The sequence below is a fragment of the Periplaneta americana genome, chromosome 14 (assembly GCF_040183065.1).
Source record: "Periplaneta americana isolate PAMFEO1 chromosome 14, P.americana_PAMFEO1_priV1, whole genome shotgun sequence".
In the NCBI taxonomy this organism is placed as follows: domain Eukaryota; kingdom Metazoa; phylum Arthropoda; class Insecta; order Blattodea; family Blattidae; genus Periplaneta; species Periplaneta americana.
The window spans coordinates 154,445,168-154,472,838 of NC_091130.1; the positions used below are offsets into that span (position 1 = coordinate 154,445,168).

The 27,671-nt window shown below is 35.3% G+C and overlaps 1 protein-coding gene across 2 annotated transcripts in view; it reads right to left on the bottom strand.

The window, feature by feature from the left end:
- Window positions 1–4,042: 4,042 nt before the first annotated feature.
- The window catches only part of LOC138713883 (tetratricopeptide repeat protein 17), a 57,586-nt gene continuing 33,957 nt past the window's right edge, over window positions 4,043–27,671 (bottom strand). For both annotated transcript variants that reach the window (XM_069846387.1, XM_069846386.1), the window contains exons 15-20: window positions 27,299–27,371; window positions 24,518–24,680; window positions 23,334–23,574; window positions 19,169–19,326; window positions 17,738–17,843; window positions 4,043–15,159 (exon numbers count right to left, since the gene is read on the bottom strand). In XM_069846387.1, coding sequence (XP_069702488.1) covers window positions 15,022–15,159; window positions 17,738–17,843; window positions 19,169–19,326; window positions 23,334–23,574; window positions 24,518–24,680; window positions 27,299–27,371 — 879 coding nt within the window. In that variant the 3' untranslated portion in view covers window positions 4,043–15,021. The remainder of the gene's footprint in view (window positions 15,160–17,737; window positions 17,844–19,168; window positions 19,327–23,333; window positions 23,575–24,517; window positions 24,681–27,298; window positions 27,372–27,671) is intronic.

The following is a 27,671-nucleotide window of genomic DNA, read 5'->3' on the forward strand; positions in this document are numbered from 1 at the left end:
ACCATCATGCAGTCCAGTTACTTGGCTGACTTTATAATCTCTTTGGTGTATTCAAGGCCAATCAAAGATTTTGAGACATTACATTGGTGGATGTGAATTCATGCCAGCATATTCGTGAGTCCAGGCATTCTGATAAAGGGCTGAACAATGAAGTCATGTACACCTCTGAAAGTATCGTCTTCTGAATCGATGAGTATTAAAAGTTTTTTTTTTTACTTGTTTTAGTAAATACTACCTACTGTCAAAGTCTGTAACTCCTTTTCGACAGTCTGTATGTTGTATTAGTAAAAGATATTTGTAGCAGTACGAATGTGCTTACATATTTATAATGATGTACAATTATTACCAGATTAATATTTTGACTGAATAAAACTGTAATTAAATTATGTTATGCTTCATTTTCATACCGAATATGTCATATTAAAATATTATTTTTTCTATACAGGAAATAGTCTTATCTTAAGGGGATTCCACATCCTTACACTCATGTTAAAATATCCAAAGTATGAACCATTATTTCAAAGTAATAACCACATGAAATTGATTTCTTCTACAATTTATTGTTTATATTGCTATTTGCCCAAATAAAATAATTATCCTAGATCATACAGGGACATCATTTTATTTTTACTTCAATTTTTATTGTACCTGAGTTTTTCAATGTACTTCACTCCCACCCCTCCACACAGATCCAAGACCGCAAATACAGTCATAGTAGCCTTACGGTCATAGTAAACAGTACGTTCCAAAAATATGTTCGCGTTTTCCAGTGACGAAAGAGCTCCAATATTGCATCATCTTCCATTTGCCTACGTCGCATCCCGGTTTCCCCCACCTGCTTCTATTCGCCTCTCTGTAAATGCTAGTGGCTGGGCTCTCTTAGCTCTTTGCTGAGAACATTAATTTCTGTTAGGAATTGGACGTCTACGTAATATTATACCCATACAATTGTTTAAAATAACTTAAATAAAAGGGCTTCGTTAAGTAATTAACTGTCACGTGATTTCCTCCCTTTCTACGACGTAACCACTTGGACGAACAGTAGATAGCATGCCTGAGTAATTTTATCTTTTCGGATCGGGCAGAAGTGAAGACTGAATTTACAGTACGTAAGGTCTCTTTTATAGAGTAGGTACAGAATATTATTTCAACATGAGTTACTGATACGAAGTACGAACCTGGTAATTGGAATTACGTACAATAGTCTATAGTGCGATAATATGCACATTAGAACTGAAGCCTGTATCGAAATGAGCGGCCACCATTTTCAAAAATGTCCTTATTATGATTATTTTTAAATTTAACTTCATTCTCTATAGTGTAGGCCTACACTAATGTGTTGTAGACAGTATAATATACACTTCATAATGAATACGTCCGCATGGAAAGCTCAGTTCGTGAGTAAAAACACTCATTGTTAATACAGTACTGTATTTTGATTAAACAAAAACCTAATGAAAATTATCAAACTCAAAATCGCGATATTTCCTAGTTTACATAAATGGATGAACTACTTTTCTTCCCTCCTATACCTAGTAAAGTGACTTGTTTGTGTATTACGCCAGTATCATTGAACTGCACTCCTGGAAGGGGGAGCAAACGGTGTTTCCGGTTCTTAATCGCTGATCCAAAGGTATAGCCAGGTTAATATTAAAAATGTTAGTAAAAATAAAATGATGTCCCTGTATAACAAAACATTTATCCATGGCACTACAGCCTGTGAAGAGCCCGGACTGAGCTGGCTGCTGGCCTCACGCCCACATGCCAAAGCAGAGGTGGACGATCATCCAACCAGAATAGAGGTATCGTGTGGTTAGCACAATGATCCCCTCAGCTGGATTTTGCTACCTATCGTAATTCCCCAAGTGCATCGCGATGCTGGGTGGGCACCGGTCCCATACACTGGCCGAAATTTCATGAGAAAATTTCTTCCCCCATGACGACTTGAACCAGCACACATTCCATAATGCAAGTCCTAGGCACGATGCCTTAGACGACATGGAATTACTTTATTATTTACTTATTAGAAAAGATTGTAAACTGAGTTACTTTGATACAGTATACTTTGATGATTACAGTATTTACCGCTACTGACATAATGAACAATGTCTAACTGCAATATCTGTAGCTCTTCAAGAACTTTTAAGACTCTCACCGAACAAATTCATGAAAGTAGTAATTTCCTCTGATTCCAAAGCGGCAATACAAGCAATATGTTCAAATAACTCGAAGAAATTATTACAAATAAATGAAGCATATAAGATAATAGCTCAACTTCCAAAATAATATACTTTCAATGGATTCTAGCACATTGTGGAATTGCAGGAAATGAACTGGTCGACAAGCATGCAAGGAAAGGAACAACAGTATTACAAACAAAAAAGTCAATTTACCATTTTCATTAATAAAACGAGTAATAAAATCAAAAGTCTCGCAATATTCGTGAACTCTCTACTAGCAGACATGTCACTAGCAAGATAACTGGTGTCACCATGTGAGACGTATGTCTAGGACTAGAATCCTCGTGCAATCCTGCATTACCAACCTACAGGCAGGAGATCAACTGGACGTCCAATGAAGAGAGGGGCTGAAAACTTTTGTGGACCGTACAGTCCTTCTGGGACTATAACCTGTATGGCTGATGATGATATTTCAAATGCAATGATGTTTCGTATAATGTATATTAATTAACACTGCCGTTTGCGTATGAATTTTACATGGATTTAGGATTGTAGCATACATAGAAAGCAGTGGGTTTCATTACAACTCTAGAGCAGTTATTTGTAATATTTCAACATATTTATCTAGGTTGGTGACTCTGAAGTCAGTGAAATCAACTTTCAATCGTGGCGGTCGTTTGCTGTAAAGACAATAAAACACACTATCTTGCAAAAAAAATATATTTTTGTGTTGTATCTTCAAAAATAAGATAGATTTCATTATTTTTCATTAAAATTGCTTACTTACTGGCTTTTAAGGAACCTGGAGGTTCATTGCCGCCCTCACATAAGCCCGCCATTGGTTCCTATCCTGAGCAAGATTAATCCAGTCTCTACCATCATATCCTACCTCCCTCAAATCTATTTTAATATTATCTTCCCATCTACGTCTCGGCCTCCCCAAAGGTCTTTTTCCCTCCGACCTCCCAACTAACACTCTATATGCATTTCTGGATTCACCCATACGTGCTATATTCTCTACCTATCTCAAACGTCTGGATTTAATGTTCCTAATTATGTCAGGTGAAGAATACAATGCGTGCAGTTCTGTGTTGTGTAACTTTCTCCATTCTCCTGTAACTTCATCCCTCTTAGCCCCAAATATTTTCCTAAGAACCTTATTCTCAAACACCCTTAATCTCCGTTCCTCTCTCAAAGTGAGAGTCCAAGTTTCACAACCGTACAGAACAACCGGTAATATAACTGTTTTATAAATTCTAACTTTCAGATTTTTTGACAGCAGACTAGATGAGAAAAGCTTCTCAACCGAATAATAACAGGCATTTCCCATATTTATTCTGCGTTTAATTTCCTCCCGAGTATCATTTATATTTGTTACTGTTGCTCCAAGATATTTGAATTTTTCCACCTCTTCGAAGGATAAATCTCCAATTTTTATAGTTTCATTTCGTACAATATTCTGATCACGAGACATAATCATATACTTAGTCTTTTCGGGATTTACTTCCAACCCAATCGCTTTACTTGCTTCAAGTAGAATTTCCGTGTTTTCCCTAATCGTTTGTGGATTTTCTCGTAACATATTCACGTCATCCGCATAGACAAGAAGCTGATGTAACCCGTTCAATTCCAAACCCTCTCTGTTATCCTGAACTTTCCTAATGGCATATTCTAGAGCAAAGTTAAAAAGTAAAGGTGACAGAGCATCAGATAGAAACTGGCCTATATGGACTCTGCTGTAAGTTTCATTAAGACACATTTTAATTAATTAATTAAAATTACAAAGTTATATTTGTAAGAGGATAAGAGGGAAAAGCGGATAAAGGAATTGCAAATTTGAAAAAAAGAAAAACAGATTTCTTTCGTGAAATTATTTATGTTTATATACAAAAGGAATGAATACACACATTTTGTCGCTGTAGTATTGTCACTTACCTCCACACAGGCTTTATAACTTCTTTTATGAAGTATATGATATTTTGTTGCATGCCAAGAAAATGCTTTCGTGTTATTTTTTATGAAAAACAAAATAACATTAAAATATTCTTAGGATGGATGATAAATATTTTTTATTTAATGCCACTACATGATATTTTGGGACTGTATGGCATGTCAAGCATTGGAATATATGCGCTTAAAATAGTATTTTTTTTTATTACTGAGAGCTAAAAATGTGACCTTATGACTAGACCTTGCAGGTTGGATGCAGCAGTGAATAAGCCAGTTTAATCGTACACACTTCAAAACAGGAAAAAGTAACACATCACACTGTTCAGAATCTGAAATAAGTGTACAAAATTAACGTAAAATGCAAGTGACATAGTGGACTATTGGAAATATGATGAGCCCTGACTTCATTTCGGTTTAATGCTTTATTACCTCACCAAAATTATAATTTAAAATGTTCGTATGGGTTAATTTTCAAAACAGGTTGTAAAATGAGAAGATGTACAGTATGTCGATTGATATTCGTAAATATTTAAAATATGCCCACATGAAATTCTGAACCAGTCTTCCCATAAACATTTTTAGAATAGCGTAGTTTTTAAACACGTAGATACATTTGCATTTCTGCATGCCAAGGTAAAAATAAAATCCATTTTGAATCTTGCATACACTACTTTTAACACTTGAATATAAGTAATTGATTAACTAGTGGACTTACTCGTGTTAATTATGTAAGTTTGTGCGGCTTACAGCTGTTTCGGTGCTTCATCACACCATCCTCAGAGCCTACTAGATCTCGGCGTCATCTCGAACTTCTCTTCCTGTTATGTGGATGCGTTTGATTGTTGAAAGGTGGAGTCAAATAGTGTGTGTGTTGAGAATTTGATCAGGGTGTGTTTTAGTGCCTCATGGTCTAGTGGTCAGAGCTTCTGGCTATAGTTCATGAGGTCCCAGGTTCGATTCCCGGTTAGAGCACAGCAATTTTTCTTTAAAGGGGATTATTCCTGTGTTCGTCCATGGTCTGGAATTTAGGTTAAGTTTAGATTTAAGATCTCTCCTGGCACCACATTATCATAATCATCCTATCACATCATCGGGGTAATGTAACTCTGCCTTCCAGGTGCCCCAACCTCAGAAGTGGGTTACAACTAAGCCATGGCCAGGAGAGAAGACCAGAAATGTCGAAAAGACAACCTGGTGGCATTGGATTAAAAAAAAAATATATATTTCGTATTGTTCTAGTGTGTTGAGTTTTTGGTTTTTGAGTTGTATGTGTAGGATTTCCATGTCCGCATTTATGTTATTGTATGTATGGTTAGCATTGGTTATGTGATCGGCGTATGTAGATGTATTGTGTCCTCTGGTTATTTCTTTAATGTGTTTTTTGTAGCGTGTATGGAATGATCTGCCTGTCTGTCCAATGTAGAACTTGTCGCAACTATTGCATGTGAGTTTGTATACACCTGTGTGGTCGTATTTATTTGTTTGTATTTTTTGTGTGTTGAGATGTCTTTGTAGTGTGTTTTCTGTTCTGTATGCTATGCTGTATTTCTGCTTTCTGAATGAAGATGCGATCTTATGTGTGCTTTTGTTTTCGAATGTTAGTGTGATGTATTTCTTGTGTTCTTGTGTTTGTGTTGCGTTTCGCGTGTTTTTGTGTTTGTTAAGTTTTTGTATTGTCTTTCTTATGATGTTGTCTATTATTCTACATACGCCGATCACATAACCAATGCTAACCATACATACAATAACATAAATGCGGACATGGAAATCCTACACATACAACCCAAAAACTCAACACACTAGAACAATACGAAATATACAAACACAATAAAACATACCCCGATCAAATTCTCAACACACAGATCAATTTCAGTACACACACACTATTTGACTCCACTTTCAACACCTTTCAACAATCAAACACACCCACATAACAGGCAGAGAAGTTCGAGATGACGCCAAGATCTAGTAGGCTCTGACGATGGTATGATGAAGCACCGAAACAGCTGTAAGCCACACAAACTTACATAATTAACACGAGTAAGTCCGCTAGTTAATCAATTACTTAAAAATAAAAAATGATTAATTCACGTCAATGTCGACATTCTGTCATAAGCTGCTTACACATTCAAAATTTTCTTCCAATTCAATACTTTACAGACTCTGGAGTGTATCAAGATCATTATTTATGAATTAACTAGTTACTGATGCTGATGAACTGAATCAAAGTTGCAAGTGAAGCTGACATGTTCTTTAGATAGACTGACCATATTTCCTTCAGACAAAAACAGGACCAGGTTTATATAATATTCTGTATTCAAGCAATGGGTGACAAAAAGCTTTGTTACAAGAACTTAATTACTGCGTCTTACCACTCCTCTTCAGTGACAGAACCCATATAAAAATTTAGGTAGAAGTAGAAGACTATATTCCATCACGACTGTACTATGCATATTTATTCACTGAAGTAATCTTACGCAGCAAATTTGGTCTTTCAAGACTGTACCATAAAACTTCTCACATTCCATGAAAAAAATACTGCCTTACAATTAACATAGCCCTCATTGTCTCAACACTTAACCTATATTTATCCTCTGAACACAGGTGTTGAAGACGAATAAATTCTACAATACTACTAAAGTCTTGAAAGTCTAGTGGCCGGTTTTTCCAAGTATTGTTAGAAAATTTAACGACTGTTAAACACTAAACAAGTTCGTTAATTAATAAAATTGTATGTTTTCAACACCACTTTGGTTTAACAGATTGTTAACAGTCTGTTAATTTTAAATGTAGGATTTCGGGCAGTTAGCTCGTTTAACAGTTAGTTAAATATGGTCGATGTCTCCACAGCTGTTCGAACAGAATTGCGAAATTAATATTTTGTGTCTCTCTGTAGGGAATGTTTAGCATGTGACTGGTAATATAACACTTAAAAATACTTTGGACTGCTTAAATACATCAATGTTATTTTATTTCTTTCGTATTTCGTATCCATAATAGCAATGAGAAAATATAACCTTACTTTGTAATTATTATTCAGCATGTCACCTACAACTTTCATTTGTCAACTGTTTGTTTATGGAGCGTGGCCTACTATAACAGGTTGTCATTTTATGCAAGTTTCATGACTCACTTTATAATATAGAATTTAAAGACTAATTTTAGCCAATCAAAAATTGTCTTAAATGTGTAGAATTATTACCAACATCTGTTGAGTAGTTAAAATAGTGCTAACAGACGTTATAGTTAAGTGTTGGTTATCTTAAACAAAATTATGTTGAAGAAATGGAAAATACATTAACAAAACGTTAAAAATAAAGAGACTGTTAATTTAACATTCGTTAAGCAAAATTAAACATTACTTGGACAAACTGGCCATAGGAGTTTTTCGCTCATTTCAAAAAAAAAAAAAACTGTACCCATCTATCAGATACGGGAATTTTTGTTTATCCCATGTATCCAACTACCTCAATTATATTTTATCTGCTTCCACAAACAATGAAAAAATGGATATTGCTATGTTTGGATATTCTCCCAGGGGTAAAAGGCGGTCAGAGGCCCGGTTTCTTCAACCTTTGTTAAAATGCACCTAACATAGCGTTAATTAACTGTAAGTTAAAAGTATGAATTGCTGTTAAAAATATTGCGTTTCTTCAACTTTACATTTCACATTTTAACATTCTGTTTGTTAACTCTCTGTTAGGACCAGAGATTCTAGAGTTTAACCATAACCTATAACCAAGTATAGGCTCATTTCTGTTTTCCGAACTCTGACAATTGCGATTCTCGCTTGTTTCCGTTGTTTGATTCAGAGAGAATAGAAGTCTATCTATTCTCTCAGGTTTGATTTCTGCTTCTTTCCTCGTCTGTATCACAATAGCGTGGAGCGGCGTATTGGTATTGCTGTTGTGAAATGGAAAACACTGGAACAAAAAGAAATCGTGGGACTAATTTCTCTTCGTTCGAAAGAAACCTTCTGCTGGAAATTATTTCGCAGTATGAACCAATTAATGAGAATAAACAAACAAACGGATCTAAGTTGAAAGCGAAAAGTGAGGCTTGGCAGAAAATAGCCTATACCTTTGTATGAACTTCTGGTCTGTCAAATCACAGAAATCATCCGCTCTGTTTATGTATTCATGGATATCATTTTCTAAATAATCCAAATATATAAGTTCGGCATCTAACGCACCAGCCATATTGGATACTTCTATGCTAACAGAGAGTTAAATGATTTAACTGCATTAAATTGGGCAGTTAAATTAACATAGGTTTTAACAACCTGTTAGTACTAATAGCAGTTGAAGAAATGGTTCAATTGTTAAGTTTACAGTTAAAATGGAATAACACATTGTTATAATTTAACAAAGGTTGAAGAAACTGGGCCAGAGTGTGGTGCCGACCACACCATCTCATTCTAGTGTCGAGGTCATGGAAAGCATGGGGCTTTACCTCCATGCTCCCCAAGTGCCTTCATGGCGTGTGACAGGGATACCTTTACCTTTTTTTGCATACCACTTTTGTTCCATCACTACATAGATTGTTGAATTTAATAAATTTCAATTGTTTTCTGACATTGTCATTTAAAACTGCACTTTCGCCTCTTCGACATTGCTAGCATATACTTAAGGTTTTAAAAAATAAAACTTATATGACTTAGAATATTTAAAAATATTAAATTTAAGCCACTAGTAATGAATAACAAAACTACCTGTTAGCATACAGGCAAAAGTGAAACCCCTGATCACCAAAGATATGAGTATATTGATAATATTTTTTGAAACAGGACAAAAATGAGATTTTTAATAAAACAACAGAATAGTCAGGAAATATGAAGAAGGAAAAAAAAGTACAGATGGTCAGCCTATCTTAAGAACACAGCAGGGACATGAAAAACAATGAAAGATCTCTTTACTACCAAGTGTGTCACATGAATAAACTGTACTTCATGTTAAAATTTTAAAACTTAACAGTAAGTTACCACAAAGCACATGCCTCTGACGGATCTAAAACTTTCAAGCAACTTCGTGCGCTTTGTGAAGTTTTCGTTTAATCTGCCAGAATGAGATCTCATATGCATATTTCTTTACCAGTATACTGTAGTTCACATAAAGGACTGTTTGCACTAACTGGGTTAACCATGTTATTCGTCTAGAAGTAATACACTACAGTATTAATCTTCACTTCCCGATGAAAAGAAACATAATTTTTTACTCTGAGTTTACATATAAATTAAAACATATATACAGGGTGTAACGAAAAAAGTGTGCAAAACTTCAGGTATGGATTTCTCATATCTATACAAGAAAAAAATGGTTATTTCAATATGGGTCCGAAAGTGCTTGGTTTCTGAGTAGTCAAAGTGCACTCCAGTACATTTGCTGGAATTATTTTTATGCATTCTCACATTTTCTTTGCAAACCATGGCTGGAATCAGTTTACTCACTGCCAAAACCTCGAAGGATAGACATCAAATTAGGTGGTAATTCTATCCTGGACAAAAACTGGTCTTAGGTCCAAACAACTCTCTCTCCTCATCTCTGAGTGAGAAGCATATTTGCATTAATTAATTACTCGGCACGGTCACTTCAGCAAACACCTACGCACAGTGGGGCTCCATAAAGAGGAACCCATCTGTCAAATGTGCAAACAGGAGAAGGAGACTGCCTCGCATATCCTGTTTGACTGTCCATGCCTAGAAAGGCAAAGATTTTCCCTTTCCATAACAAGGGAAGACTTAGGAACGGACACTAGCGTTGGAGCCAAGATACTGTTACTAGTTCAAGGAACAGATTTGAGAAGATAATGCTAGCATCCCTTCCAATGGGGATGTACAATAAGCCTTTTACGGTGACGTGCAGGAGGCATTTAAAACTCCTTAAACACCCCCTGTAACCTAATCTAACCTACATTTTCTTAGATGAACTGTTCAGAATGTCCACCTTCTGCATGAATACAGGCCGCAACTCGTCTCAAGATCCAAACATGCCTCAAATTCCAGGCAAAGTTGTTATTGTCTGACAGACTTGCAAAATCCGCTGACAAAGAGTTCCATCATTATCCACAGAAGTCGAATACACCGACGACTTTAAGTACTCCACAGAAAGAAATGCAATGGATTGAAATCTGGTGAGCGTGGGGGCCAAGGATGTTCAGATCTCGATGAGGAGACAAGCTGCGGCCTATATTCAGGCAGGATACGAACATTTTGAAACACCTGTAGAGTAACGGTCAGCGCGTCTGGCTTCGAAACCGGTGGCCTGGGTTCGATTCCCGGTCGGGGCAAGTTACCTGGTTGAGGTTTTTTCCGGGGTTTTCCCTCAACCCAATACGAGCAAATGTTGGGTAACTTTCGGTGCTGGACCCCGGACTCATTTCACCAGCATTATCACCTTCGTATCATTCAGACGCTAAATAACCTAGATGTTGATACAGCGTCGTAAAATAACCCAATAAAATAAAAATAAATAAAACATTTTGAATAGTTTATCTAAGGAAATGTAAACAGAATGCATGCATCATAATAATTCCAGCAAATAAATGTGTGAAGAAAATGAGCACAGCCTAACTAGCAACTTTACTTAAATTTAAGCTTCTCACATAGATTATCACAGCTTTGCACCAAATTGCAACACTGCAGTCAGTCAATTAATATGCACCAACATACATTAACCAACATTCGTTGCAAAAAAAAGTGAATGGAGTTAGATTATTATAAGTAATAAACTTCCAAGATATTAATGGAATGCATTCAAATTCAATTGTCTTTACGATTGAATATTTGAGCTCCAATGAAAAATGTTTACTTCTATTACAGAGCTTCATATGGAAGCAGTTGTACTATATTACTGATATCACATATCCTTAAAAAGAAGCTGAATTAGAGACAGCAGTCTGAGAGAGATAGGAATAGTAAATGATACGTATTCATATTCATGCTTAAAGACTAGTACGTAGAATAACACCATGTACAATATATTTCTTTTTATAAAATAGATTTAAAACATATACAAAATAAATAACTTCAATTATACAAAATAAGATACGTATATTGACTGAAACAAAATTATTTACCAAGTGAGATGGCTCTGTGGTAACACACTAGACTCTTAATCAGAAGGTCCAGAGTTCAAACCCTGTAGCCAGCCAATCTGACTGAAGTTTTCCATAGTTTCCCTCAGCCATAAAGGAAAATGTCGGATTGGAAATTTACACACTGTGGTTATCGCCTAAAGGTGGGGGGGGGGGAACAGGTGAAATTTTGGTCATTTTCAGTCAAAAATCGCATTTTCGTTTTCTTGTAAAAATGAATCAGAAATCTCTTATTTATATGTTGAGCAAGTTTCAGCGCTCGAAAGCATAACAATTACGTAATATATAAATGGCTGCACCCTTGAACTTCAATTCCATGCAAATTTTACAAGCTGTTTTCTCATATAGGGTCATAACATTTTTACTGCATGTTCTATACAATGTGGTTAACAAAATAGCGCATGGGTTTTATGTGAATACTTTTTTAAATAAAAAGTTAAATATTTATAGTGGCAATGGAAAATTTATATTTTTTGATATGCAGTGGTTATAAAGTTTTCTCCCTTTTATAGTAAAGATATAGGAAAACTGATACGTGATGTTTTTCTAAATATGCCACTGGTCTTACAAAAAACATTTTGCTCAAAAATTGAGCGACACATTTCATTTTGAAATATGCAAATTTTTCAGAACATTTGTGTTAATAATTCAGAAACTAACTGATACGGAGAATTAAACTTCACATCATTATCTAACACACCGTGATTATGTGTACAAAAAAAGGACGTAGCTTGAAAAATGAAGAAAATATAAATTTCACCATCACCCCCCTTAATTATTAAAAACTGAAATGAGTTAAAATGAATACAAGCCATATAATTATAAGATATAGCAATAGAAACAGAATCACAATAGTCCACAGCCTTCTGATTACCCAAAGATTCTAAATACGCAATATAGCCTAGATGTTGAAACAAATACAGGTAAACATTACAAAAAATATAATATATATATTAAAAAATAATAATCTTTAACATGGCTTTCCAAATCTCCTTCAAAAAGATCTACAATTTTAACAGACATCAACTTACGATTGTAAAATTATAATATACTAAAATACTGCCAATGAAGTTGCATATACACCCTCTTCTGTTTCATCTCATAATTGTAAAGAACATATTTCGTACTAGTAGCGTAATTTCATTAATATGGAGAGAGGCCTGATATTGATCTTAGGGGAGGATAATCTTAGAACTCACACTGACCAACATATAGAAAATTAAAAGCACGATATTGGCTCAATAATAAAGGTCGAAGTTTGATCACTGCATATGTGAAAGCATACTGTCATGTACTATGCAATAATACCAACATAATCTCTCAAGTTTGAATGGTACTTAACAAAATATGAATAAATAAAATTATAATCCATCTTCTCACTTTACCACCCAACTATTAGTTTGTAACGAATAAACATAAGACTTTACAAAATACTAAGTATCGAAAGAAGAACTTCCAAAGTAAATTGACATTCACTTTATTTCAATGAAATATAATGAGAAGAATCAATTCTCCCCATTCCAGTTAATGTAAATGTATGGCAACATGTTTTAGATCTCCTTACTCACAAAATAAAATTACATACGAGGGTTGTAAATAAAGTAGTGGCAACACTGCCGGGAATGGGTCATGCGCATTCGCATGTGATATGAGACAACTGGTGATCGTAGTTTCAGATATTGTCAATGTATTGAATGATAAAACTGGTTGCCATGACAACAGATATTGTTATTGTGCATGCTTACATGTAGAGCGCCATTTTTAACTGCTCTAAAGCATGTTTACTAAACTTGAACAGCGATCATGGATAAAAATCGAGGTAGCCCACGGTAGAAATGCACGTCAATGTCGTCAAGGGTTACTTGAAGCATGTGGCAATGATGCACTATCATATCAGACGGTTGCAAGATGGGTCTCTGCTGGGCTACCTCGATTTTTATTCACGATTTCTGCTCAAGTTTAGTAAACATGCTTTAGAGCAGTTACAAATAGTGCTCTGCATTTAACAACGCACAATAACATCATCTGTCGTCATAGCAACCAGTTTTATCATTCAATACATCTCCAACTACGATCACCAGTTGTCTTGTATCGCATGCCAATGTGCATGACCCATTCCCAGCAGTGTTGCCACTATTTTATTTATAACTCATGTATATTAAAGAGGTCACCAACAGTTTCATCTTTTGCAGTTACAGTACTGGATCGGTGTCTGGTAGGGTTCCCGGGTAGCTCAGTTGGTAGAGCGTTAGTATGTTTAACCAAAGGTCCTGGGTTCGATACCCGGCCCCGGAACAATTTTTCCCTCGAAATTATTCAAATCAACTTCACAGGGAGTTATACCTGAAAGCTTGATTTGCATAATATACGTCACTGTTCGTTAACAGAAAACCACAATTTAAGTCACACAGAGTTAGTGTGCACTCAATGTTGGTAGCTTGACAGTTGTCAGCCCACTTTGGGGTCTGTGGATATAGAGGGAAAAATTGGATCGGTGTCTGGTAGAGTTCCCGGGTAGCTCAGTTGGTAGAGCGCTGGTACGTTTAACCAAAGGTCCCAGGTTCGATACCCGGCCCCGGAACAATTTTTCCCTCGAAATTATTCAGTACTGGAAAATATTTTCTGCTCATTGATAAGCTGTCTAGAGCATCTTCAAGAAATAGTTTTCCCTTAATACTTTTCTTATAAAAATCAGAACCATATGCTACAAAGCACTTCCAGAAATTTACGTCCGGTTTGCAACTACAGCTTATAAAGAGATAGGAACGAGTTCAGGCATGCACAGCAGCTGAAGTGATCCATCAGTCATCGCCATTTCATTGTGATGGTGTTATTGTTGGTAATCTGTGAGTGCTATATACAATAAAAAGATCCCACCATCTGCTAGATGTAACAATGGTGTTGTATGTTTAAAGAAGATCAAGTGATGAAACCATTTGGTGGAAAAGCATGCACTAGAATTCAAGAATTTTGTGTTGACAGCTATATATCACAGGTTCTGTTTGAACCCATAGGGATTCGAATTGGATTCTCCAGTACGGAAAGCTGACCATTTGGCTAATAGTGCGACTTGTGAGTTTATAAAATATGATACACTATGTTTAAAATGAATGTGAATATTTAAAATTTACACTTTCATTACAGGGCCACTGGTAAGAGATAAGATTACCGGGAGTAAAATGTAAAAGATCTAATTTTAGTATGTATGTGAGTTTCAAGACAGTTGGCTATATGTCAAACTCCAAGATTAGTTGTCTCACTGACAGTAAATGCTGATGTTGGTAGTTTGTAAGCACCGTCATCTTTCACACCCACGGGGAGTCAAATCTGTGAATTAGTGAGTTTCTATTACATGACTGGTACCGGTATGTCAAACTATGATTCTTTTGAGCTTTCAGTTTTAGCCATTAGGATCACCATATGTTAATACAGTACATGTTTTTTCTTACATTATCCAATTAACGCAAAGTAACAGCTGTTGAGTGTTCTCTTTAAAAAAATACAAATAGCAGAATTTAAATGGTTCGACATGAAGCTGATATGTCTGTCTAGGGTCCACCATTGTCTTAAAGTAGCCCTCATTTTGTTACAACGGAAATTCCTTCAATCGTCTTAATAAAATCTAGTGCAGTGAACACTTGTGTTTCCGTCTGTCATGTGAAACTGCTCCGAAATCTGGTCTTTTGGTGGGTATTAAAGCAATGACTGCGCAAGGCTTATCTGCTACATCCAACACTTCAATTGAAATGCAGTCTGGTGAGGCAGTCAGGCTATCTCAGCACAGGATTATGCCTTAGTTTTATGGACCAGTTTTAACAGTATGACTGTCAAAAAGCAATGAACACAGTATGGACTGCAAACGACTTCGTGCAGGTTCGAAGCCAGGTCGTAGAGCTAGTGATGATCGATAGAAGGCAATTGCTTTCTCTAGATCACCCTGAAAATTGAAAGTAGAACATATAAAATAGGTACAGTCGTTACAATATCCTTCAAATTCATGTCATACTGTAAAATGAAAGGTCGTTGCGCTTTTTCTTTAGGTGACATAAAAGACCTTGCAACATAACCTTCCTGTCCCTGTGCCATAAAAGCTAACGAGGAGCATACGTGGGGTGTGATTACACCCAAAATATTTTTGGTCTTCGAGAGGGGAGACATAGATTTATACATTGTTGCATGAATTAAACAAGTTAAGAATTAAATTATTTTTGATAGGACGCTATTGTATTCGTCATACTTGAATACACCTTAGAAATGACATTATTTCATGGATTCATTAAGATATACAGAAACTGAACACTTTTCAAAGTACATTTGAAAAAGTCCCATTCCTGAAATAAGGACATTTTTATGGAGATTTGATTGGTGTTGTGATTTCGGACTAGAGTCCTTTCTAAAATGACTGATTCAATTCTATTTTTGGGTAAAATATAAACGTATCAAATGATAGTGTTAAAAACTACGACAACTTTAGCTCTGCTCCTTAGCAATTTTTTGTAAACTGTTATTGGCAACACTGCAAAATGAAAACTCGCATTTGCAAATTTCTTTAGCTGATTTTGTAAATCTTCTGAAACTGTATAAATTAATAAGGCAGTATTGTAAAATACAGTTTACAAGTATTTATAATCTTTTACTTATGATTTGTATATTGTTAATTTATAATTTGTTAACATTATGAAACAGGCCCCTGCAAGAATTGCTCACTCTATTGTGCTTGGCTAGCCCGAGCTGGTCCAGCTGTTTTGGGGTAACAGTGTACAACAGATCCAACACAGCAGACGACTCTTTCAGATTTTGATTATTGTGACCTGAGGATAGATCCTTATGTAATGCAGTTTCAAAATGTTGGAGAAATAAATCTCAACACATAGTTACAGAACCCAAACTGCATATACAGGGTGTTTCAGAAATACTTGGACAAACCTTGGGGGCATGTTCCTCACACCAAAACAAGAAAAAAAGTTCATATAAACATATGTCCGAAAATCCTTAGTTTTTTAGTTATTAATGAAAGAACATAATGAAACATGTTAGATATTGTCAGCTTGGTAGCAAGTGTTAATCAATTCAGAAACCCACAACAAATCTTTAAATGACAAATGACTAGTAGAAAAGTCTCCTTGGCAACACATAGCCGTCTAGGATACAATGGGTGCATCAGCAGACTTGTATCCATATATAACATTATTCAATTATCTATGAAAATACATTATCTGTTACAAACTTAAGTTAAGTTGTTGGTTTGTACCTCAAAACGTGTTGAACGTAAACTTTCATTGTTATGAGTTTCTGAATTGATTAAAGTTGCAACACTTGCTACCAGGCTGACAATATCTAACAAATGTTTCATTATGTTCTTTCATTAATAACTAAAAATCGAAGGATTTTCGAACATATGTTTATGTGAACTTTTTTTCTTGTTTTGATGTGAGGAACATGCCTCCTAGGTTTGTCAAAGTATTTCTGAAACACCCTGTATATCCAGTGGGTGCTATTGTATATCAAATAGTACATTATGCAACGAGCCTATAATGGTAGTAATTAAGACGCAAGTATGTTCATGAAACGAACACAAGCGAGTTTCATAATTTTCATACAAGTGTCTTAATTACCAATATAGTCAAGTTTCATACGACTTTTCATGCTCGACCATATTTCTAACTTTAAATTATTCATAAGTATTCATGTTATTCTGATCTGACTGGGGAGCGGAACTGACCTTGTGCAATATCTCGTAAATTGTGAGATGTGCGCAGACGCGAAAGTATTGATTTTTTCCGAGAAACAAATGTCATTGACCTTGATATAATCTAGAGAGTAAAATAAAGATTAATCTTGATATAACCTGGAAATTGATTTAGACATTGAAAAACGAGATGACAAATTGAATTTGTTTGAATATTATTTACAATTAACGCTAATTATTATAGTAACAGAACATAACCTTCTGCGACAGTATTGGATTTCCAGCGTCTGTGACATTTCGTTAGTTGTCTTTTGATTGCATATCCGAGAATAATTGATACTTGCGCTTTCATATTGCTACAATGGTGTCTTCTGATTGGTGGAACACCTGAACTTTAATGGATAGGTGTACTTTAATGAGGTCCATTAAAGGGCTGCTACCAGGTGTATAATTACTACATTTCGGCATGGTCGAGCATAAAATAAAAAAGAACACAAGAGCAATGTAACAACAACATATAACATATTCATTCAACAGCTGCGTGGAAGAAAAGTGGCTGGTGTAGGAAAGACTTGAGGTTCAACAACCAGAAATCAAGAAGAGAAGCAGTTGCAACAGTCAGTTTGAACACAGGACACGAATGTCCAGCAATGACATGTTGCAGTCCATGATACTGAAGAGTGTGGGAGACAAGTCTTGGATATGAATCAGTGAGCCACTGGAGAACATCCACTTCAATTAATAATAATTAATTTCTTTCACTATAAGAAACAAGATAAAATACAAACATACCTACTCTAAGAAGTCACTATACAAGATTACTTACAACAGAGGCGTGGATGTTGGCAACAGTGAAGTGTGTCACTTCAAATTTTGGTGCCAACTCAAGTGCGAGGTTGGCTACTGTGAGAGCATCACTATAGAAACCAGCCCTGAAACAGTGAGTTGAAAATGTATACGGGCTATTCCATCTCAAATCCACTGAAATATAGAGAAAACTGACCTTACAATTTCTAAATACAATGAAACTTTTTTTGTACGTGAGAACTGTGATACAATGCTTTGTGCAAAGTTTGAGGCATCAGAATTTCATAGTGTTTAAATTAAAAATATTTAAATTTTATCGTATTTTCATAAAATTAGCAACTTTAAACTGTTGTAGCTCCGAAACCCTTTCACCCAATGATCAAAATCATGGTTTGTTTTGATGCTGAGAAATTAAAGTTTATATTGACATATAAACAGATCTTCTTACTTTTTATGGAAATGGAGAAATTTAGATTTTTCCTCATTAAGACGCCTTTGGCTAGGAAAAAATATTTTTAAAATATATAGTTATATTCCGCATTGAAAGTACAAATAAACACATATTTTTTACTGATGGCACGTTGAAAAGAAAGTATTGAAAATATCAAATAAATAATAATCAATAGTACACCTATACTATTTATTTTAAATAGTACACACGTGAACTAACCAGCTGACTGTGAGGCGGGAGCTAGCTTAGGCAAGCAAGGCCAGGAGACAAACACGTGATGTGTCGTCTAGTAGCGCATAGCTGGGCTAGCTTTATCACAGATTTTCATAAACACAGGAGTAAAATGACGCCCAACGCTCGCTTATCTTCAGCTCTCGGCCAGTACGTGCGGTACTGCGCCGTTCAAGTCTAGGCATGTGAAAATAATCTATTTAATACCCTCGAAACTTATTGTCATACCACTAACCAAACGATGCCGAATCCCTCTTAATAATGTAAGGTTTTTTCTCAATATTTTTTTACATTTTTACAAATTGGCAAAAAGCCTAAAAGTAAGTAAAATCAGATTATCTGTCTCTCTGTGTACAATAAAAATAAGGATTACTTCTTAACGTAGCCTACCAAATGTCAGCTTCAAAATGAGCTCCCGTTCAATGTTCTGCAGTAAATGGTTCCAGAGTTCTGAGCGCTGAAAGAGGCTTGTTTTTATAAAATACGCTAAATTTGTCGCTCAACAATACGAAAACCGTTTGACTTTCGATAGTATATTTTTGAAAATGCACTGTCCTCAGCACCTTGTATAAATAGGGAAATAATTAGAGTATAAAAAAAATGCCAGGTTTTTTACTGATCGATTTCATATGGAATAGCCGATACATAGTACATTTAACAAATTACATACAAATTGAATAGCTGAATGTAATGGTCATGGACTTTAAAAACAAAGCCCTATTTCCTCTCTTCTGACTGTTAGTGTTCTGTTCTTGGTATATACATTACCTGTGCAACATCGTTGCCAGGCTGACCAGTGGAATGTCTCTGTCAGGACTGGGGGCAAGCTGCAGTGCTTGTTGCAGGCACGTTATGGCCTGGTCTGCGTGGCCAATCACCCTCCAGTACAACGCTGCGGCTGTTGCCAGCACCCAGGATGTGGCGTTCTGTTAACATCCCAATTACAACATTATTTATAGGTTTTTACCTAATTCTTTCCTTACCTCTAAACTCATAATTTTTAGGCAATTTTCCGAATCATGGTCGTTTAAGAGTCATATAATGTAAATTCTGTTGAACGTAAAACAATCTGTTGTTGTTGTTTTCTAATGCCAGGCGTTTGACAAAGTCATTTGACCTCCTGCACTCCAATATTTTTCAAAGATATTATCATGACAAGCCACTGAAGCACAGATTTTGAGGTGTTCCGAATCCATTTCTTGGTTTGAATTGCACAATGGGCAACCTAAAACAACCTAAATTGAACCTTAAGAACTAAAAAAAAACCTATATCATTATTAATATGTATTTTTCTATATTTACTGCGTTTTATATAATCCACAGTTAATTCCCGATTTACCACGAAAATCGTCTGTAGCTGCATTTAGATTGGCAACAGACCATGATTGTTTGGCCAAACACCTGCATAGAATTGGAATATATCAGTCCCCTAACTGCCCATTGTGCAACTCAAACCAAGAAATGGATTCGGAACACCTCAAAATCTGTGCTTCAGTGGCTGACCATGATAATATCTTTGAAAAATATTGGAGTGCAAGAGGTCAAATGACTTTATTGCCAAATGCCTGGCATTAGAAAACAACAACATATAAATATATTTAGAAACTTCAATTCATCTTATAATTATTATTCTTTTCTGCACTGGAGAAAGGGACCAATCTGCGGTCTCCATCTTTCAGTCTTTTGTTGTTTTGTATAAAACAGTTAACAGGGAATTCCGTCTTTCTTTGTATAGTGAGCTGTCCTCATCCCAAGAGCAAAGATTAGAATTGTATGTATTTTGGAATTTCCGCTGATCGCAGATATGACATGGCAGTAGAGGTGTAAGAAGTGACTGAACTTTCTCTTGAGGTGAATGAACTGCGAAAAAGTCGCATTGTTGAAATTCGTGAAGTTTACAGGTATGTCCCCTGATAGAAGAATGTGATCTTGCCTCTGCGGGTACGAGTTGTGAACTTTTCTGAGGTCTCTGTGCAGTCTGTCTTATTCTGGTGCTTCTGGTGTTCATATTGAATTTTTATATTTTTTGTTTTGTTAAGCTATGCCAGAACAAGTAAAATCTCATTTATTACCGGTACGACAATTGATTGGAAATGATTCCATCTTTACCACTGAGGGAAAAGTTATGTTATTTAAAACTGAGTGTAAGTGTACATTTTTAACAATCAAGCAATTTTTGCGACACTTTTCATAGTTTGGACAAAAAACCTATTTCACCTATTACAATAACCTAAAATGGACTTCTCAAAAACCTAAAAATCCGATCCCTAATTATTACCATCATCTCAATTTGATATATTTTTTAATTGCCATGTATGTGCAAAATTGCAATATGCCTCAGTAATTTGGTATCCCACTTGTCAATCTTTATTCTGTATATTTATTGTCATCAAAATTATTATTCTTTTAGAGATCCTGTTGTTTCCAATTTGTTTACCAGTCCCAGTATTGTGTCTCTTTGGTGGGGGATTATGAACACCAAATTCTCTCTGGTATGCCCTTTGAGTAGCTGTAATTGAATTCGTAATCCAGTATTGCTTCACAAGGAAGAGTCGTTGATTTAATGTGTACTGCATTTTCAGTGACAAACAAAATGTCGAAAACAGCTGCCAACAATGAGGAATAAAGAATAAACATCTGCGCATCTCGTGACAGAGAATCAAACTCCTGCTTAATTTGACGTTAAAAACTGGTCGTTAAGTGAATTTCCAGCCGAATAAATAAAAAATTTTCAACATTTGCTATAGAGATTAGTAAACTCCCAAAGATACTCTACATTTGAGGTATAACAAATTGTGGCTAGCATTATTCGTTTTGAAATAAAGAAAGAAAGAAATGTGTTAGTTCTATATAAATCACTCTGTATTTTACAAACATATGGAATACAAAAGAATAATTTTAAAAAAGAATGAGTTCGAAGTTCTTTAGTCCAAGTCAATTAGTGCACAAGAAATGCTAGCCTTGGAATTTTCAGACTGTGATTTAAAGAAAGAGATAAGTGTTGCCTGCAATTGTTTGTGCTGCTGTTCTTTATGTACATCAAAGTGCTGCATTGGAGTTAAATCGCTCGCTTGAACTCGGTCGAGTGTCGCACCCTCGAGTGAGATACGATCAGTCGTGATATGCTCGTAATAAATAGAAGCACAGTACAAGGTCATCTCACCGACATGTCTTATCTTGTATGGAAGGCGACAGATAAGATACACATATGTTTTGCTCACACGGTAAAAATAAGGCTTTATTTTCTGCGTTTATGACAAACGTCTAATGGAACAGTCAATGGAATGTACCAAAACAGGAACATGAAGTTATAAATAAAATAGTATGAAAAACTTCGATATACAGTTATTACTGCTAATTAGTAATTATTCAGTATTTGATTTACCACGTATATAATATGATAGGTCCATACATAGTGTTCCGCCTATATACTGCGACAATGTAGAAATGTTTTACAAAATATTATTGATATAGCAGTAGATTAATAACAATGTTAGTACAGAGAAAAAGTACAGAAAATATAATAAAACGAATAATCATGCTGCACAACTGTTACAGACGCACTAATTATTAGAGATTATTATTATTATTATTATTATTATTATTATTATTATTATTATTATTATTATTATTATTATTATTATTATTATAGAAAACTTCATACAGTTCTTGTATTATAGTGATTGTGTTTCCGTTTATAATAATTACATTTACATCCAATAACATCAGATGTGGCAAAAACAAAATCACTCCTATGTGGAAAAAAAAAAAAAACATTTACCTACAACATTTATATTACATTTTAAAGCAAGTTTTGTAGTTGTACTATGGAGAGGTTAGTTAAACACTGCAAAGTTTTAAAATGATAAACATCTACGATGTTACTACACAGTTCATCACTGTAAAAAGAACGAATGTCTAACGCTCGGCTTATACCGTTCGAGGATTTATCGCTCATGACAATTTTACCCATCATGCATGTGCGCTACCTATCAGATTATGCTATGAACTACTTGGCGCTTGAGTGAAAACGTCCGATGCAGACCTCTGATGTACATCATGACGCATTTCTTGTAAGGCAAGATAAAATATGTGATACTTTGGATTACAGTCTACAAACATTTACAGTCTTACTAATAAACCGTGTATAGTTTTTATACGAGACTTATGCAGAGTTGAGACAGAAAACGTTACTAATAAACAGTGAATAAGCTATGGACATATAAACAGGCTGTAACTATACAATGGGAATTGCTTTGCAGTAGTTATATACACGAAACCCCTTGTTTAAGCATTGTATATAGAGAAAAAATGGCCGTCCCTCTAACAGCTGTTCGTATCGACTGTCATTTTATGATGATGGATGCCTTGTAACCAAAGAAGAACAAACCAAAGATCATAGAATTATTAGAATAATATTGCTGTAGCTTGTACTCTTTGACCAAAATGTAGTGTGGTAATCGATTAGAGCCAGTCGTACTATCGATACTTAACAAGCAACACTAGAGCCTCTACCGGATGTAATAGAGAACCTCAGATATTCTATTACTTTTCGTAACGAAGTAATGACGAAACTATGACGTAGCTGTGTAATAGTCATACTGTTATACACGACGTATGTAGTGATTATTAGTAAGGAATTTACACACGACGTATAAACGAGCTACTCATTGTATAAGTATAAGACAGTTAAACGTGTGTATATAGAGTTTTTATTAGTAAGACCATTAATGTATCTAAGAATCTTATGTTGAATAATTTGAATTTATCACTACATTTTTCACTCCTTGCATTCACTTCTACCTTCAATATGTGGAATATTAATCTCCAAGTGGTTTATGAAAAAAAAAGAAAAAAAGAGCTCTCCGAATTATCGCGAATTCTGAATCGGCAGGGTTTCACTGTGATTCAAAACGAATTTAAGACTGCATACCTCTTGTAAAGCCAGAGCTATCCTAGTGCCCAGCTCTTGCGTGGAGCTGTTCTCGTCGCCAGCCAGCACCCCCAGCCACTGGGCAATCCCAGGCTCTGGGTTCACATGGAGCCTGTGCCTCAGCCGAACAGCAGCGATGTGGTCCATCGTCATCGGGGAGGGAGGGAGTGACATTTCACAGTGGGGCTGCAGCAGATCCCGTTCTGAACCTCTTGACAGGGTTGGCAATTGTGAGCCCAGCCTGCAAACAAATGACAAATGTCTCATGTTCCATAAAAATCAACTTAAACAATGAAATATAAGATATCACACACTGATTTCCAGAACCTGGAAATGTATGCAAAAACAAATACTGGAATGTACATGCAAATATGCACAACACGTACTAAAATATCTATTATAAATATTCCATTACAATTAATTTGATTATAATACACAGTTATCATGTCAATGAATTCACCTTACTCCCTGCTTTTGCAGTATATAATCTAACTTACACTGAGATGTTTCTTGGTGAAAGTTCTAACATCTAAGTTCATCTCAAACAGCAGAAATAACTAAAATACTCTCTCAATTAATATCACTCAATAAAAGAATTGTATTCCAATGGATACCATCCCATTGTGGAATCCTGGGAAACGAGAATGCGGATGCTTTAGCAAAGAAGGGCAGCACTGCTACTTACAGACCTGTTATTAAATCTACGTATTACTCTGTGAAGAGATTTATTAAATCTACATACTTAGACTTCAACAAACAAAATTTAATAACACAATCTCAAGGGAAAAAATGGAACTCTTTGCATCGTAATCCACAGTTAATTCCCGATTTACCACGAAAATCGTCTGTAGCTGCATTTAGATTGGCAACAGGCCATGATTGTTTGGTCATACACCTGCATAGAATTGGAATATATCAGTCCCCTAACTGTCCATTGTGCAACTCAAACCAAGAAATGGATTCGGAACACCTCAAAATCTGTGCTTCAGTGGCTGGTCATGATAATATCTTTGAAAAATATTGGAGTGCAAGAGGTCAAATGACTTTATTGCCAAACGCCTGGCATTAAAAAACAACAACATATAAATAATATAACAAATATTTCGTATCAGGCTTTTTGAAATCTCGTATTTCCTTACATTCTGCACAATAAGAAAATACAAATACACGGAGCAACAGCTTACCGGATATGTCTCACAGAAGCACTGTACCATGCTGTAGCCAGCTTATCCCAGTCTACACTGCGTATCCGGTCACACTCTCCAGGTGACAGGGGGTAAGTGCCACTCTTGTCATACACATGCAGCCACGTATCTGGCAGAGGGTCATCCGTAAGAGACACTGGCACTGTTGTCAACCAAGAACAAATGAGTTAATTGTGTACAATATTCAATTCATCAACACGTGTTCCCTTATAAGAAGGCGCCATATTAAGCACACATATGAGGCTTTCAAAGCTAAAGTGGATAAAGTCACAAATTTTCATAAATTGAGATTAAGGGTCGAATTCATAGTCGTCACTTATAAAATCAGGAAACACTTAAGTAATGAGCATTTCCTTAGCACTTATTTCAGATCATATTGCAGAGACGCTACTCATTCATATGCCCTGAGCATTCCCTTGACATCGAAAGAAATATGGCAACAAGGCTAGATGTGAGCGCTTTCCTACATTCAATTGTTTTCCAGCGCCTTCAAATTGTTAAATCGGCATTATTGTCATACACAAATACAGAAGTAAATATTATAGAGCTAAAAATTATACAAGATGTCTAAAAAGCATTTTACAGAAAAGAAAGAAGTGAGCTAAGTTATGAAATATGGACATATCGTCGAAAGTAATAAAAAAAAAATTGATAATTTTTCTCTCCAAAAGAAGAAATTGACATGGAATAAAATTGCAGTTGAGTTTAATGCAAACTCCGGAAATATTCCTGTAAGTAAATCATTTTAATTTATTTTTCAGTTATTTTTATGCTAAACAAAGTGGAAGTGATGTAATTTCGCAAATTTTAACAGCTTATTCCCTGGGTAGAATACAAACAAAAATGCCACTTAAATCTACCTGAAATGCTGCTGTATCATAAAATCTCAAAGCAACCAGTACTTTCAGTAGTGGCGAAATCGGTAAGCCTCATGGTTGTATTGCGAATTGAAATGAGAGACACCAGAATATCCACAACAGTGTTCTTGTCGAAACGGTATCTCCTCTTAAATTGTTGATCATTATACATCTCTAAAGCGTTTTCCATATCTCTGATATATCTTTTGCTTGTCGAAACTCATTTTCATATTAATTACAGAACTCAATAAATTAAATTAAATCATAATCATCATCTACTGTATACCGAATCAGCTGATTACAATGCATATGAGGAAATACTTGAGTAAGCTGACAAGCTACCTTATTTGAATAAGTGTTCACTTCAGTGGGATTTATGAATTGGAAATTATTATAAGCAACTGCTTAAGTGTTTCCTTACAATTAAGTGCTGACTATGAATTCGGCCCTAATTCATTTTCCGATTATTATCTGAAGTTAGATTTTTTCCGAGCAGTAATGGATCAAGTCTTAATTCCAAGCATTCGCCGGTAGGTGACACCAGTCACTTTTGGCTCTGATATTTGTTCATGATGTTCTGAGCCATAGTGGATCAAGTCACCAAAGTGTTGCATCAATTAACATCACAATTGTTTATATTTTATAAATCTAGAATTTGAGAATGGAGCAATAAAATTATTGCTAGTGAAATTAGATAATCCACTAAAGCAAGTTAACTGTAAGTCCTATTATCTCAAAACTATGTCTCATGGACTTGATCCACTTTAGCTCTGAACGCCTCATATATAAGCAAAATTGGTGAAGATCAATGGAGAAAGAAAGTTACAGCACTTGTAAAGACTAACTTTTACTGTAGAAAACTGATACTCTATTGTGAAAGGCTCGACAACTGAAGGATCTAGAATGGGAACCATTACTACAGTTCTGAATATAATAGCAGTATTAAAATAGGAAGGAAGCAAATAGTAACATGGAATCGAGGATCTTGATAAGGAAAGTTAAAAAGTTTCTTTAACACACTCAAAGACTTAAAAACAGAGAGTTCTAAAAAGTTATGGCATATTTTCGTTCAAGAAACACATAATGTCCCTTATGTGGATAAGTGTGAAAATAATAATAGTGTTTTTTTTCTGGAAAAAAGTTTACCGGAACTCTATCACTCAATCACATAATACAACAAAAACGTAGGTTTAAAAATATTTGGCCTACATACCTTATAGAATTACAGTAAGTTCCAAACGGAGCTCATCGATTTTAAGCATAACAGAAATTTTACGATTTCGAGCAATAGTTTCAGGATCAATAACAGAAGATGGCAGCACTAGATCGCATGAGTTACTTTTGCATCAACGATAATAATGAGAAAATGTAAACTCTTCGACTTGGCAGTGGTGGCAATTTTAATTTTCAATTTCGCTTACAAAATATATCTCGTTGGAATTTTTAATGGCAAAAAGTTTACCGAAATGCGTTCCGGACCGTTCCAGCTGAAAAAAAGCGCTGATAATAATAATAATAATAATAATAATAATAATAATAATAATAATAATGCTGGCTGATATATACATCTATTATCAGGCAGTACATCTCACTTGAAGATATATGTCAGAGGAAGAACAGCTGTTTGTATATACTTGAAGTCTGATTAGTGTAATATGTAGCTAGTTGGCGATGTATGCAATGGAGGGGGAAAGGAACTGGCCACCCTACCCCACCATTACCTAATGGCTTAGTTCTCATGAATGATGCCTTACTGGTGTTACTTATGAGGTTCCAACCAGTCTCCAGACTGCTGACTGAACATACAGCAACAATGACGAGAAAAACAAACTTTCTAATTGCAACAAAACAATTATCTATTTTACAGGACTTTCAGTATTTAGAATGTCTTGAAACAACTTACCATAGAAATCTCCAAGAGGTGGTGCACTTCGAAGAGAACCTTCTTCACCCAAAGAAATTCTTAGATGGAATTGCTGTAAATAATATTAAGAATCAATTATAATTTTGCAATATTTTATAAAGAAACCTCTACTATCATTTTCAAAGTGAAAATATGGACAATACAAGTTATGTTTATGAGAAATATTGGAGAGCAAGAATGCTAATGGCTCCGTTGCCAAAGCTCGGCATTAGATAACAACAACAGTTATGTTTATAAGACTGCTGACCTTCACACTAGAGCTTATGAAGCCTTTGGAATAAGGATATGGTTGTTTTCTTTTATTAGATGGGTAAGCACAGAAACAAAATACAATAAACATACACAATAATAC